The 16,374-nt window shown below is 42.8% G+C and overlaps 1 protein-coding gene across 4 annotated transcripts in view; it reads right to left on the reverse strand.

The window, feature by feature from the left end:
- The window catches only part of LOC135514168 (E3 ubiquitin-protein ligase COP1-like), a 39,124-nt gene extending 22,750 nt beyond the window's left edge, over positions 1-16,374 (reverse strand). For all 4 annotated transcript variants that reach the window (XM_064937442.1, XM_064937432.1, XM_064937425.1 and 1 more), the window contains exons 1-8: positions 15,729-16,374; positions 15,397-15,456; positions 15,160-15,257; positions 13,064-13,128; positions 11,021-11,140; positions 10,137-10,205; positions 9,971-10,030; positions 9,634-9,725 (exon numbers count right to left, since the gene is read on the reverse strand). In XM_064937442.1, the coding sequence (XP_064793514.1) occupies positions 9,634-9,725; positions 9,971-10,030; positions 10,137-10,205; positions 11,021-11,140; positions 13,064-13,128; positions 15,160-15,257; positions 15,397-15,456; positions 15,729-16,081 (917 nt within the window). In that variant the 5' untranslated portion in view covers positions 16,082-16,374. The remainder of the gene's footprint in view (positions 1-9,633; positions 9,726-9,970; positions 10,031-10,136; positions 10,206-11,020; positions 11,141-13,063; positions 13,129-15,159; positions 15,258-15,396; positions 15,457-15,728) is intronic.

The raw sequence follows: 16,374 nt of genomic DNA on the forward strand, positions 1-16,374 counted from the left end.
ATGGGCTATTTAGATGGGCTGTGTACATCTGCAGCGATCGGTTAGCTGATGTTTAAAGTTGGTACGGGAGATATAAGTCTCCAACTTAAGCAATTTTTGCAATTCGTTCCAGTCATTGGCAGCAGTCAATGGAAGGAAAGGCGGCCAAAGGAAGTGTTGGCATTGGGGATGACCAGTGAGATATACCTGCTGGAGCGCATGCTACGGGTGGGTGTTATCGTGACCAGTGAGCTGAGATATGGCAGAGCTTTACCTAGCAAAGACTTACAGATATCCTGGAGCCAGTGGGTCTGGCGATGACAGCATACAGGTCTAAGTGGTGGGTGGTATATGGGGCTTTGGTGACAAAACGGATGGCACTGTGATAGATTTGCAACCAGTTTGCTGAGTAGAGTGTTGGAAGCTATTTTGTAAATGACATCGCCGAAGTCAAGGATCGGAGGATTGTCAGTTTTACAAGGGTATGTTTGGTGGCGTGAGTGAAGGATGCTTTGTTGCAAAATAGGAAGACGATTCTAGATTTAATTTTGGATTGATGTTTAATGTGAGTCTGGAAAGAGAGTTTACAGTCTAGCCAGACAGCTAGGTATTTGTAGTTGTCCAAATAATCTAAGTCAGAACCATCCAGAGTAGTGATGCTACTCGGGAGGGCAGGTGCGGGCAGCGATCGGTTGAAAAGCATGAATTTAGTTTTACTAGCATTTAAGAGTAGTTGGAGGCCACAGAAAGAGAGTGTTGTATGGCATTGAAGCTCGTTTGGAGCTCTTTCAGTGTCCAAAGAAAGGCCATATGTATACAGAACGGTGTCGTTTGCATAGAGGTGGATCAGGAAATCACCCGCAGCAAGAGCGACATCATTGATATATAAAGAGAAGAAAAAAACAGTGGGCCCGAGAATTGAACCCCTGTGGTACCCCCATAGAGACTGCCAGAGGTCCGGAAAACAGACCCTACGATTTGACACACTGAACTCTAGCTGAGAAGTAGTTGGTGATCCAGGCGAGGCAGTGTTTCCTAGCCTCAGTGCAGTGGGCAGCTGGGAGGAGTTGCTCTTATTCTCCATGGACTTTACAGTGTACCAAAACTTTTTGGAGTTAGAGCTACAGGATGCACATTTCTGTTTGAAAAAGCTAGCCTTTGCTTCCTGACTGACTGTGTGTATTGGTTCCTGACTTCCCTTAAAAGTTGCATATAGCGGGAACTATTCGATGCAAATGCAGTCTGCCACAGGATGTTTTTGTGCTGGTCGAGGGCAGTCAAGTCTGGAGTGAACCAAGGGCTATATTTGTTCTTAATTCTACATTTTTTGAAAGGGGCATGCTTATTTAAGATGGTGTGGAAAATACTTTTAAAGAAAGACCATGCAACCTCTACCGACGGATTTAGGGTTGTACCTGGTGGGTTCCTTGATAATGTGTGTGAGATTGAGGGCATCTAGCTTAGATTGTAGGACGGTCGGGGTGTTAAGCATATCCCAGTTTAGGTCACCTGACAGAACGAACTCTGAAGATAGATGGGGTGCAATCAATTCACATATGGTGTCCAGGGCACAGCTGTGAGCTGAGGGGGGGGTCTATAACAGATGGCAACCGTGAGAGATTTATTTCTGGAGAGATTAATTTCTAAAATTAGAAGCTCGAACTGTTTGGGCATAGACCTGGAAAGTATGACAGAACTTTGCTGGCTCATTTTGCAGTATATTGCAACTCCTCCCCCTTTGGCAGTTCTATCTTGACGGAACATGTTGTAGTTGGGGATGGAAATCTCAGAATTGTTGGTGGCCTTCCTAAGCCAGAATTCAGACACGGCAAGGACAGAGTTGGCGGTGTGTGCTAAAGCAGTGAGTAAAACAAACTTAGGGAGGAGGCTTCTGATGTTAACATGCCGGGAAGTGGGCCTGGCACCAAGCTAGCTTCGGGGCTGGGCCGCTCGGTGGCAGCTAGCTGGCTGTGATGATCAGGGGTAATGGTCCAGGGCTTACGGCAGGAAGCGGAGAAAGTGGAGAAAACAGTCCGATACTGGTAAGTATTATCCAGGCGAAAAGCGTCTGGTGTCTGTGCAAAAGGTAAAGGCTGCTAGCAGTGGCAAACAACTTAAGATTCCTTAGAGTAGCCACCCTTTGCTTTGAAGACAGCTTTGCACACTCTTGGCATTATCTCAACCAGCATCATGTGGTAGTCACCTGGAATTAACAGGTATGGATAGACCCTGCACTGTTGGTTAAGTAAGCATTTCATGGTAAAGTCTACACGGTGTACTATTCGGCGCATATGACAGTTTTATTTGATTTTTTATTTGAAAACCATCAAGCTCTATGATGAAACTGGCTCTCATGAAAGCAAGACCCACAGTTACCTCTGCTGCAGAGGATAAGTCCATTAGAGTTACCAGCCTCAGAAATTGCAGCCCAAATAAATGCTTCACAGAATTCAAGTAACCGACATCTAAACATCAACTGTTCAGAGGTGACTGCATGAATAAGGCCATCATGGTCGGATTGCTGTAAAGAAAACACTACTAAGAGGAGCTTGGGCCAAGAAACACGAGCAATGCTTGGACCAAGAAACAAGAGCAATGGACATTGAACTGGTGGAAATCTGTCCTTGTGTGATGAGTTTGAATTTGACATTTTTGGTCCAAAATCTCAATGTGTGATTCCCACCGTGCGTCATGGAGGAGGTGTAATGGTGTGGGGTTGCTTTGCTGGTGACACTGATTTATTTAGAATTCAAGGCACACTTCACCAGCATGGCTACCACAGCATTCTGCAGCGATATGCAATCCCATCTGGTTTACACCTAGTGGGACTATCATTTATTTTTCAACAAGACAATGACCCAACACACCTCCAGGCTGTGTAAGGGATATTTGACCAAGACGGAGAGTGATGGAATGCTGCATCAGATGATCTGGCCTCCACAATCACCCAACCTCAACCAATTGAGATGGTTTTGGATGAGTTGGATCGTAGAGTGAAGGAACAAGCCAAGTGCTCAGCATATGTGGGAACTCCTTCAAGACTGTTGGAAAATCATTCCAGGTGAAGCTGGTTGAGAGAATGCCAAGAGTGTGCAAAGCTGTCATCAAGCTGTCATCAAGTCAAGTCTGCTAAATGACTTAAATGTAAATGTAAATGTAAAGGGAGGCTACTTTGAAGAATCTAAAATCAAAAATACATTTTGATTGAACACTTTTTGGGTTACTATATGATTCTATATGTAATTTCATAGTTGATGTAGTCACCATTTTTCTACAATGTAGAAAACTGTAAAAAATAAAGGAAAACCTTTGAATGAGTAGGTGTCCAAACTTTTGACCGGTACTATGAATATATACAGTTGAAGTCGGAAGTTTACATAAACTAGTTTTAATGACTGAAACCTAAGTGTTTCAACCACTCCACAAATTTCTTGTTAATTACCGTAATTTCCGGACAATAAGTCGCTACTTTATTCCCACGCTTTGAACCTCGCGGCTTATACAATGACGCGACTAATTTATGGATATTTCCCGCTTTCACAAGATTCATGCCGCCAAAAAACTGAGCACCGTCACATAATGTGACGTAAATCGAGCGCGCTCAAACTTCATCATTCTGATTACAGTAGTCATTTTGTCAGGAGGCTTGGATGACAAGTGGTGAGAAATCCTTCACTAAAACGGGCCACATGTGAAGAGAAACTTATGGTCAAGTCTGCCAGTGGGTCCTGACAGCGTGGAGCATTGTCAAAAAATCCACTATCATCAACGGGTTTCAAAAGGCTGGACTGCTGCGTGTTGAAGAGGGCAGCATGAGCTCAGCGGGGAATTTGCCTCCGGATGAAAGTGAAGAGAGCGACAATGAAAACGATCCAACATCGGATGAAGCATTTCTGAGGCTATTCAACTCCGACACCGAAGGAGATAACTTCAGTGGTTTCAGTGCACAGGAGGAGGAAGATGGTGACCAATGACTTTCTTGGTAGGCTACTGTTTACTGCTAATTTTTTTATTTTTGTTACCAGCCGTGTTTCGTTAAAGCCGATTTATTTTTGTTACACAGCCTTTAAACAAAACGCGGCTTGTAAAGTTAATTTGTTTCAATGTACCGGTAGGTACCTGCGGCTTATAGACATGCATTTTGTACATAAATAAGCTGCGCATCTTTCTTTTTTTTCCAGTGGGTGCGACTTATATTCAGGTGCGCTTAATAGTCCAGAAATTACGGTAACTATAGTTTTGGCTTGTCGGTTAGGACATCTACTTTGTGTATGATACAAGTCACTTTTCCAAAAATTGTTCACAGACAGATTATTTCACTTATAAATTCACTAAATCACAATTCCAGTGGGTCAGAAGTTTACATACACTAAGTTGACTGTGCCTTTAAACAGCTTGGAAAATTCCATTAAATGATGTCATGGCTTTAGACGCTTCTGATAGGCTAATTGACATCATTAGAGTCAATTGGTGGTTTACCTGTGGATGTATTTCAAGGCCAACCTTCAAACTCTGTCGGCCGCACTCAGGCTCTGTGTGTAGTTAATCCGACCCTCGCTGCCTAGTCAACGCCATTTTACCTGCTGTTGTTGTGCTAGCTGATTAGCTGTTGTTGTCTCACCTAATGGTTTAGCTAGCTCTCCCAATCAACACCTGTGATTACTGTATGCCTCGCTGTATGTCTCTCTCAAATGTCAATATGCCTTGTATACTGTTGTTCAGGTTAGTTATTGTTTTAGTTTACAATGGAGCCCCTAGTTCCACTCTTCATACCCCTGATACCCCCTTTGTCCCACCTCCCACACATGCGGTGACCTCACCCATTACAACCAGCATGTCCAGAGATACAACCTCTCTTATGATCACCCAGTACCTGGGCTTACCTCCGCTGTACCCGCACCCCACCATACCACTGTCTGCGTATTATGCCCTGAATATATTCTACCATGCCCAGAAATCTGCTCCTTTTATTCTTTGTCCCCAACGCTCGAGGCGACCAGTTTTGATAGCCTTTAGCCGCACCCTCATACTACTCCTCCTCTGTTCCGCAGGTGATGTGGAGGTAAACCCAGGCCCTGCATGTCCCCAGGCACCCTCATTTGTTGACTTCTGTGATCGAAAAAGCCTTGGTTTCATGCATGTCAACATTAGAAGCCTCCTCCTTAAGTTTGTTTTACTCACTGCTTTAGCACACTGCTAACCCTGATGTCCTTGCAGTGTCTGAATCCTGGCTCAGGAAGGCCACCAAAAATTCTGAGATTTCCATACCCAACTATAACATTTTCCGTCAAGATAGAACTGCCAAAGGGGGAGGAGTTGCAGTCCACTGCAGAGATAGCCTGCAAAGTAATGTCATACTTTCCAGGTCCATACCCAAACAGTTCAAACTACTAATTTTAAAAATTACTCTCTCCAGAAATAAGTCTCTCACTGTTGCCGCCTGCAACCAACCCCCCTCAGCTCACAGCTGTGCCCTGGACACCATTTGTGAATTGATTGCCCCCCATCAGTTTGTTCTGTTAGGTGACCTAAACTGGGATATGCGTAACACCTCGGCAGTCCTACAATCTAAGCTAGATGCCCTCAATCTCACACAAATCATCAAGGAACCCACCAGGTACAACCCTAAATCTGTAAACAAGGGCACCCTCATAGACGTCATCCTGACCAAATGGCCCTCCAAATACACCTCCGCTGTCTTCAACCAGGATCTCAGCAATCACTGCCTCATTGCCTGTATCCGCAGTCAAACGACCACCCCTCATCACTGTCAAGCGCTCCCTAAAACACTTCTGTGAGCAGGCCTTTCTAATCGACCTGGTCCGGGTATCCTGGAAGGACATTGACCTCATCCCGTCAGTTGAGGATGTCTGGTCATTCTTTAAAAGTAACTTCCTCACCATTTTAGATAAGCATGCTCCGTTCAAAAAATGCAGAACTAAGAACAGATATAGCCCTTGGTTCACTCCAGACCTGACTGCCCTGGACCAGCACAAAAATATCCTGTGGTGGACTCCAATAGCATCGAATAGTTCCCGCGATATGCAACTGTTCAGGGAAGTCAGGAACCAATACACGCAGTCAATCAGGAAAGCAAAGGCCAGCTTCTTCAGGCAGAAATGTGCATCCTGTAGCTCTAACTCCAAAACGTTCTGGGACACTGAAGTCCATGGAGAACAAGAGCACCTCCTCCCAGCTGCCCACTGCACTGAGGTAGGTAACACGGTCACCACCGATAAATCCACGATTATCGAAAACTTCAACAAGCATTTCTCAACGGCTGGCCATGCCTTCCTCCTGGCTACTCCAACCTCGGCCAACAGCCCCCCCCGCAGCTACTCGCCCAAGCCTCTCCAGGTTCTCCTTTACCCAATTGCAGATAGCAGATGTTCTGAAAGAGCTGCAAAACCTGGACCCGTACAAATCAGCTGGGCTTGACAATTTGGACCCTCTATTTCTGAAACTATCCGCTGCCATTGTCGCAACCCCTATTACCAGCCTGTTCAACCTCTCTTTCATATCGTCTGAGATCCCCAAGGATTGGAAAGCTGCCACAGTTATCCCTCTCTTCAAAGGGGGAGACACCCTGGACCCAAACTGTTACAGACCTATATCCATCCTGCCCTGCCTATCTAAGGTCTTTGAAAGCCAAGTCAACAAACAGGTCACTGGCCATCTCGAATCCCAACGTACCTTCTCCGCTGTGCAATCTGGTTTCCGAACCGGTCACGGGTGCACCTCAGCCACGCTCAAGGTCCTAAACGATATCATAACCGCCGTCGATAAAAGACAGTACTGTGCAGCCGTCTTCATCGACCTTGCCAAGGCTTTCGACTCTGTCAATCACCATATTCTTATCGGCAGACTCAGTAGCCTCGGTTTTTCTGATGACTGCCTTGCCTGGTTCACCAACTACTTTGCAGACAGAGTTCAGTGTGTCAAATCGGAGGGCATGCTGTCCGGTCCTCTGGCCTTCTCTATGGGGGTGCCACAGGGTTCAATTCTCGGGCCGACTCTTTTCTCTGTATATATCAATGATGTTGCTCTTGCTGCGGGCGATTCCCTGATCCACCTCTACGCAGACGACACCATTCTGTATACTTCCGGCCCGTCCTTGGACACTGTGCTATCTCACCTCCAAACGAGCTTCAATGCCATACAGCACTCCTTCCGTGGCCTCCAACTGCTCTTAAACGCTAGTAAAACCAAATGCATGCTTTTCAAACGTTCGCTGCCTGCACCCGCACGCCCGACTAGCATCACCACCCTGGATGGTTCCGACCTAGAATATGTGGACATCTATAAGTACCTCGGTGTCTGGCTAGACTGTAAACTCTCCTTCCAGACTCATGTCAAACATCTCCAATTTAAAATAAAATCTAGAGTCGGCTTTCTATTCCGCAACAAAGCCTCCTTCACTCACGCCGCCAAACTTACCCTAGTAAACCTGACTATCCTACCGATCCTCGACTTCGGCGATGTCATCTACAAAATAGCTTCCAACACTCTACTCAGCAAACTGGATGCAGTTTATCACAGTGCCATCCGTTTTGTTACTAAAGAACCTTATACCACCCACCACTACGACCTGTATGCTCTAGTCGGCTGGCCCTCGCTACATATTCGTCGCCAGACCCACTGGCTCCAGGTCATCTACAAGTCCATGCTAGGTAATGCTCCGCCTTATCTCAGTTCACTGGTCACGATGGCAACACCCACACGTAGCACGCGCTCCAGCAGGTGTATCTCACTGATCAAAAGCCAACACCTCATTTGGCCGCCTTTCTGACTGGAACGAATTGCAAAAAAATAAATAAAATAAATAAAAAAAATCCACAAAAAAAAAAAAAAAATCGCTGAAGTTGGAGACTTATCTCCCTCACCAACTTCAAACATCTGCTATCTGAGCAGCTAACCGATCGCTGCAGCTGTACATAGTCTATCGGTAAATAGCCCACCCAATTTTACCTACCTCATCCCCATACTGTTTATATTTATTTACTTTTCTGCTTTTTTGCACACCAATATCTCTACCTGTACATGACCATCTGATCATTTATCACTCCAGTGTTAATCTGCAAAATTGTAATAATTCGCCTACCTCCTCATGCCTTTTGCACACAATGTATATAGACTCTCTTTTTTTTCTTTTTTTTCTACTGTGTTATTGACTTGTTAATTGTTTACTCCATGTGTAACTCTGTGTTGTTGTCTGTTCACACTGCTATGCTTTATCTTGGCCAGGTCGCAGTTGCAAATGAGAACTTGTTCTCAACGAGCCTACCAGGTGAAATAAAAAAATTAAAAATATGTGCCTCTTTGCTTGATATCATGGGAAAATCAAAAGAAATCAGCCAAGACCTCAGAAAAAAATTGAACACGTCCATAAGTCTGGTTCATCCTTGGGAGCAATTCCCAAATGCCTGAAGGTACCACGTTCATCTGTACAAGCAATAGTGTGCAAGTATAAACTCCATGGGACCACGCAGCCTTCATACCGCTCAGGAAGGAGACGCATGCAAATCAATGCCAGAACAACAGCAAAGGACCTTGTGAAGATGCTGGAGGAAACAGGTACAAAATAATCTATATCCAGAGTAAAATGAATCCTATATTGACATAAGCTGAAAGGCCACTCAGCAAGCAAGGAGCCACTGCTCCAAAACCACCATAAAAAAGACAGACTACGGATTGCAACTGCACATGGGGACAAAGATTGTACTTTTTGGAGAAATGTCCTCTCTTCTGATGAAACAAAAATATTACTGTTTGGCCATACTGACCTTCGTATTGTTTGGAGGAAAAAGGGGGAGGCTTGCAAGCCAAAGAACACCATCCCAACCGTGAAGCACGGGGGTGGCAGCATCATGTTGTGGGGGTGCTTTGCTGCAGGAGGGATTGGTGCACTTCACAAAATAGATGGCACCATGAAGGAGGAAAATTATGTGGATATATTGAAGCAACATCTCAAGACATCAGTCAGGAAGTTAAAGCTTGGTCACAAATGGGTCTTCCAAATGGACAATGACCCCAAGCATACTTCCAAAGTTGTGGCAAAATGTCTTAAGGACAACAAAGTCAAGGTATTGGAGTGGCCATCACAAAGCCCTGACCTCAATCCTATAGAAGATTTGTGGGCAGAACTGAAAAAGCGTGTGCGAGCAAGTAGGCCTACAAACCTGTTATACCAGCTCTGTCAGGAGGAATGAGCCAAAAATTCACCCAACTTATTGGGGGAAGCTTGTGGAAGGCTACCCAAAATGTTTGACCCAAGTTAAAAAAGTTAAAAGGCAATGCTATCAAATACTAATTGAGTGTATGTAAACTTCTGACTCACTGGGAATGTGATAAAAGAAATTAAAGTTGAAATAATATTATATTCTCTACCACTATTCTGACATTTCACATTCTTAAAATAAAGTGGTGATCCTAACTGAATTTTTACTAGGATTAAATGTCAGCAATTGTGAAAAACTGAGTTTAAATGTATTTGGCTAAGGTGTATGTAAATTTCAACTGTGTCGGTCTCCTGTCAAACCTTAACTTTTTCACAACTTTTAAAGGATATTCATAGAAAGATGGATATATTCTGAGTCAGATATTTACTTTGTTCCCTTCACAAGACTAATTGAAGTACATGACATTTTGTTTTACCTGGGTGCAGGTGAGGGAGCCTCGAAATTAGGTACAGTGCTGTCCAAGTTACGATCCATGTCACTCACTGGTGAGTACAGTCCACTCAATTCCTAGAAAATGTACAATCTTTTTCGATTTAAAAACTCCAACAGACAGGCTTAACCTGCATAACTGTACATGAAAACCAAAAAAAACACAGTGGAGGAGTACATTTGTCAAATTCTGAGGTGGTTTCTGAGATGCTTTTTACTCCAGAACTAGCCATAATCTGTGTGTAGGAAACTAGACCTCTGAATTCTAATCCATTTCAGGAGTACAGAAATGTTAAGATAGATAGCTATGTACATTATTTTACCTCAACACGTTTGATATCCTCCTCCAAAAAGTTTAGCTCCTTCTGCAACTGTTCCAGTTGCTGATTGATAAAACACAATAACAAATGGTTATTTCCTCACAGATTAATACTGTACTTAAACATGGAAATATATTGAGATGCAATCCTAAACAGAGATGGGGTACACCTCTCTTTTATTTCTTCTTGCTTCTTTGAGGAATTCCATTAAGATCTGACGTTGAGCAGCTTGTGATTCCTATGGGAATAAACAGAGAGTTAATGGTCGATCAATCAAGGTATGACTATAAAGCCCATTTCTTTTAAATTATCTATGTGATATTGCTACATAGACCAAAGTTTGACAACTTTTACGAATCCGCCCCATAAAGACGCCTACACACAAATGAAAAGGAGCAGGCGACAATGATCAAACATCAGGTAGGCTATTGTTTTATATGAATGGAGTTGTAGACATTGGTTGAGTAGCACAGCATAATAGCCTCAATTAGCCTTGCTTCTTTACAACAAATTGATGCAGTCAAGATAGGTACTATAAGATGGTTTGATAGATACGCTTGTTGGACAAACATGTTGCTACCATAGGTTGAGTTGGTTTGGTTGTTTTCTCTCTCTCCCTCCGTGCTACATACAGACTGTCACACACACCGGCCTCTGCTCCTCTCTCACCGGCAGCGGCTCATGTCGCAAGAGCAGGTCTCCATGGAAGTTTTTTTAAAAACAGTTCCACTTAATTAACACACGTATTTCAACTATCGAGATATCTGAAAAATTATCATGAAATTATTTGATAACTGATATTTTAAATGACCATCCCTACTTAATATGATTAATTTTATGTTAAGAATAAACAAAAGTGTATATTTGACTGGCAGAAAAAAACAGCATAGGGATTGACAAGGGGTTGTTAAGGTTAATGTGGTATAGCTTCAGTGAGGTTAAGGTAAGGGTTAGGGTAAAGCATACAAGTTCACATTCGGTTAGGGTAAAGCCGCCCGACGCCATTCATTTTATGCTGGTTAAATATGCACTGCCTAAACAAAATATACATACCGCTTCCAGCTGTTTCTTTTTCTGTACAAGGAGTCCCAGCATCAAGTTGACATTAGCAAGATCTAGGTTCTCTTGGTCTGTGCCCAGGACATCTTGAAACACTTGCCATCTTGACCCATTCTAAAACATGAGAAATACACAATGAAATATGTACATACTTTTGGTAAATTAAGTTAACTGTTGGGTTCCTTCACTATTACCTTAAAGAGCAGTTTCCTGGACACAGACTACGCCTAGTCCTGGACTTCACGCCTTGATTTTTTTTTTACTGTATAATAGAAAAGGCTACTGCAGAAAACAACTGATTCGCTAATTTCCAAAGGCCTACCTATGATTGGGCAGGAGGAATGTAGTAAGGAATAGAAATGCATACTGATCTGCATTTTCAATGTGGCAGTAAGGGGAAAACACATTAGACTAGCTTTTCCCAAACTCGGTCCTCATGACCCCAAAGGATGTACGTTTTGGTTTTTGGCCCTAACACTACAGTTGATTCAAATGATCAAAGCTTGATGATTAGTTGATTATTTGAATCAGCTGGTTTTTGCTTGGGCAAAAAACTCAAATGTGAATCCCTTGGGGACCAGAGGACAGAGTTTGGGAAACCCTGCACTAGGCCTATATGAAACCATCTTTAGCCTACTCTTCAAACCACTTTATACACATCCTACTCTCCCTCACACACACACACACTTTTTCTCACTCACACATATACCCCCCTCCCAAAGGTTAGGTACCAAACAGAATTTAAGGAACACCAGAAAAATAGATTTGGTTATTCAGATTTAGCTTAGAATTACATTGAGTAGGCATATGCATCCTACCTTTGAAGCATCTCTTTGAGTAGGTTATCTATCCCTTTTCCATTTTTCCTGTGCCATCCACATTTGTGCATAGCCAAGGTTGTACGTAAGCTCGCCAGCCAGCAAGGTAACATGACTAAACAAGGTAGTTTGTAATTAAACCAAAAACTGTCCCGCAAGTAGTTTAAAACAGCCCACGACATGATTTATAAAATTATATAAAATGTGCCTCAATTCGAGGTAGAGAGGAGATGGTTGCTCCGGTAATATGGTTTGGGCTAGACACTCGGGTTTTCAGTGAAGTATTTTACTGCCACTGTGCTCAGAGATCTCTATATAACGACAAGCTTAGGTCCAAAATAAGTCCATAGAAACGCACAGGGCTTATTTTTGACAGATTTTGGCGTGTGAAACCTCTTGCTTTGCCTCTTCCTTTCTGCTGCAATGTTTTTCCCCAGCAAAGCCTAGTCAGACTGGCCTGCAGGTTCTTACAGGTAAAAAAAAACATCTACATTGGAGAACAAGTTATTGTACTGAAACTTGACCACAAGAAATGTACAGAGGTACAATTGTGTGTGTGTGTGTTATTTTTCTACTTTATTTGAATATAATGTTGGGGCGTGCTGCCCCAAAAATTAAACAAATGTAACAGAAACCCCATCGGTGTCTGTACACCTCAGCTCACTATCACAGGTATATAACATTTTAAAAACGGATGTAGATGCGCAGAAAGAACAGACGGCGAGAAGCAGCTGAGTAGACAAATGGCTGGTTAGGGGATGCAGCTGGCTGCTCACAGCTGTCACACGTGATATTGGATGAAGCACTCATTCTGATATGACATATCTGACAGCACACTGAACTCTGATATCCTATTTGTAGGACACGTAGGGATGCATTCTGTGCTCACACATTCATTTCGATATGCTCACTTTTTGTCAGACACCCCTCCAAATGTTGTTTTACAGATCTACATGATTCACCTGGATGACCTATTTTGAGATCAAAATGGCAAATATATCTGAAAAGAGACGAGTTTGCATCTCTGGGACTAAAAAGCTTTTTCAAAGGAGATTCTCCAATGAGCTTGATTTTTAGTCCAAGGCTAGGCTTAATCTGTGTCCGGAAAACCAGACCACAATTTTGTTGTCTGCATTATGTTCTCATGTTGTAATATTTGACCAAGGTCTGGTTTCCATTGCAAGGGTGTGTGTGTGACCTGATTTGCTGAAGCACTTACCGGATGGTCCATCTTCAGGCGTTTTTCATCTGATCTCTGTTTTTGTTTGAGAATAAGTTCATTCACTGTATCAAATCAAAACAAGAGTTAGTATTACTATTGAGGAGTGATGTATTAGAAAGAAACAAAACTTTTTTACCAGAGCCCATACAAAAGTACTGCACTAAATAGGGAATAGGTTGCCATTTGGGACAAAACCTGTGACAAGGCTGTAGAGAAGCTACAGTTGAAGTCGGAAGTTTACATAAACATTAGCCAAATACATTTAAACTCAGTTTCACAATTCCTGACATGTAATCCTAGTACAAAGTCCCTGTCTTAGGTCAATTAGGATCACCACTTTATTTAATAAGGTGAAATGTCAGAATAATAGTAGAGAGAAAGATTTATTTCAGATATTATTTCTTTCATCACAATCCCAGTGGGTCAGAAGTTTACATACGAATTGAGTGTATTTGGTAGAATTGCCTTTAAATAGCTTAACTTCGGTCAAACTTCTCAGGTAGCCTTCCACAAGCTTCCCACAATAAGTTGGGTGAATTTTGGCCCAGTCCTCATGACAGAGCTGGTGTAACTGAGTCAGGTTTGTAGGCCTCCTTGCTCGCACACGCTTTTTCAGTTCTGCCCACACATTTTCTACGGGATTGAGATCAGGGCTTTGTGATGGCCACTCCAATACCTTGACTTTGTCCTTCTTAAGCCATTTTGCTACAACTTTGGAAGTATGCTTGGGGTCATTGTCCATTTGGAAGACCCATTTGCGACCAAGCTTTAACTTCTTGACTGATGTCTTGAGATGTTGCTTCAATATATCCACATCATTTTCCTCCTTCATGATGCCATCTATTTTGTGAAGGGCACCAGTCCCTCCTGCAGCAAAGCACCTCCACAACATGATGCTGCCACCCCCGGGCTTCACGGTTGGGATGGTGTTCTTTGGCTTGCAAGCCTCACCTTTTCCCCTCCAAACATAAAGATGGTCATTATGGCCAAACAGTAATATTTTTGTTTCATCAGACCAGAGGACATTTCACCGAAAAGTACGATCTTTGTCCCCATGTGCAGTTGCAATCCATAGTCTGGCCTTTTATGGCGGTTTTGGAGCAGTGGCTTTTCCCTTGCTAAGCGGCCTTTCAGGTTATGTCGATATAGGACTCGTTTTACAGTGGATATCAGTACTTTAGTACCGGTTTCCTCCAGCATCTTCACAAGTTCCTTTGCTGTTGTTCTTGGATTGATTTGCACTTTTGGCACCAAACATTCATCTCTAGGAGACAGAACGTGTCTCTTTCCTGAGTGGTATGAGGGCTGTGTGGTCCCATGGTGTTTATACTTGCATACTATTGTTTGTACAGATGAACGTGGTGCCTTCAGGCATTTGGAAATTGCTCCCAAGGATGAACCAGACTTGTGAAGGTCTACAATTTATTTTCCGAGGTCTTGGTTGAATTTTTTTTATTATTTTTTTTATGTCAAGCAAAGACGCACAGGTAGGCCTTGAAATACATCCTCCAATTGACTCAAATTATGCCAATTAGTCTATCAGAAGTTTTCTGTAATTTTCCAAGCTGTTTAAAGGCACAGTCAACAGTGTATGTAAACTTCTGACCCACTGGAATTATGATAGTTTTTTATTTTATTTTATTTTAAATTTTACCTTTATTTAACCAGGCAAGTCAGTTAAGAACACATTCTTATTTTCAATGACGGCCTGGGAACAGTGAGTTAACTGCCTGTTCAGGGGCAGAAGGACAGATTTGTACCTTGTCAGCTCGGGGGTTTGAACTCGCAACCTTCCGGTTACTAGTCCAACGCTCTAACCACTAGTCTACCCTGCCGCCACAGTGAATTATAAGTGAAATAATCTGTAAACAATTGTTGGAAAAAAATACTTGTGTCATGCACAAAGTAGATGTCCTAACCGACTTGCCAAAACTATGGTTTGTTAACAAGAAATTTGTGGAGTGGTTGAAAAACGAGTTAATGACTCCAACCTAAGTATATGTAAACTTCTGACTTCAACTGTAGCTACATCACAGATAAGTAATGCACCCATATACCTATCTAAGAAATGTTTTGTTAAGAGACAAACCTACCAAGAAAATTTGGATAGAGCTGATCCACATTGTCAATGATGTAGTTACATTTTGGGCACCTATTGCTGTCCTCCAAACTCTGGCGAATGCACTTGTAGCTGAACCCAGAAATAGAATGGGGTATGTTAGTTCAAGAAAACCAGCATAGGAAAAAAATGAATGGTGCATTGGTGGGCGATACAAAAGGAATTAGCGGTAGCTAATATGGAACGGTGCTATAGGAATTAGAATGCTTACCAGAAACTATGTCCACATTTTGTCATATGTGCCTCCTCAATCATTTCAAAACAGATTGGGCTGAAAAGGAAATGTAATGCAACAACATTAACTTTACTTTGACAGTTTTCAGATATGGAAACATCAGTGAGTCTGGTTAAATGACAACGTTACGTAACTCTGGCTAACCAACTGCCAAATGGACATTGTAAACAAGAATGCACTCCAAAGTTGAACTCTAGCAATACCTACATGTAACTAACAACACCTAGTCACCAAGCTCGTTACGGCAGTTAGCTAAAAGTTAGCCAAGTAGTTAGCAAGCTAAGTTAGCATTTTGCAGGAAAACTCACCACACAAAATCGTTGCTTTTATCTTCGTAGGAATTCAAGAGACCATTGTAGAGAGGTGCTTGGTGGAGAGGACGTTTTCTGCTGGTGCCAGAGGAGGATGAACTGGATCTGTTTAGTGGGGCTAAGCTTCTTGGAGACTGTACAGCCACTCCAGGTACAAGCAACCCCTCGCCAGCTGTTGCCAGAGTCCGCGAGGGCACAACATTTGGAGAATTGTTCACATTCGCACTATCGTTGCCGCCTAACGTTACACTGGTAGCACCGTTAGCATTGGTAATGCCACCGGTACTGCTGCTACTTCCAGGCCCAGGACCCGCTCCACCGCTAGTTTGCGGTTGACGGTTGCTTGACATAATTCAAGCCTGATGCTCAACTCTTCCAAGGCCAAAGCTTGTTGTAGTTCACCGCATCCGTGCTGAGCTATTGGCTAGCTAATGTTAGCTTACCAGCTAATGGCAATGCGCTAGCTAAGATAAAACAACAATGTACGAACACATAAAAGCTTGTTTGCTTCTTTAGGTGAAATTGTAGGCTTTTGTCAACAAGTCGATCATAACAACGTTGCAAGATTAATAAAATCTTCAGCGCAAAGTCTGTCTACGTTTTGGGAATTAGAAACCAATCTCTCGAATCTATCTTCGCTTAC

This window comes from Oncorhynchus masou, chromosome 3 (assembly GCF_036934945.1).
Source record: "Oncorhynchus masou masou isolate Uvic2021 chromosome 3, UVic_Omas_1.1, whole genome shotgun sequence".
NCBI lineage: Eukaryota > Metazoa > Chordata > Actinopteri > Salmoniformes > Salmonidae > Oncorhynchus > Oncorhynchus masou.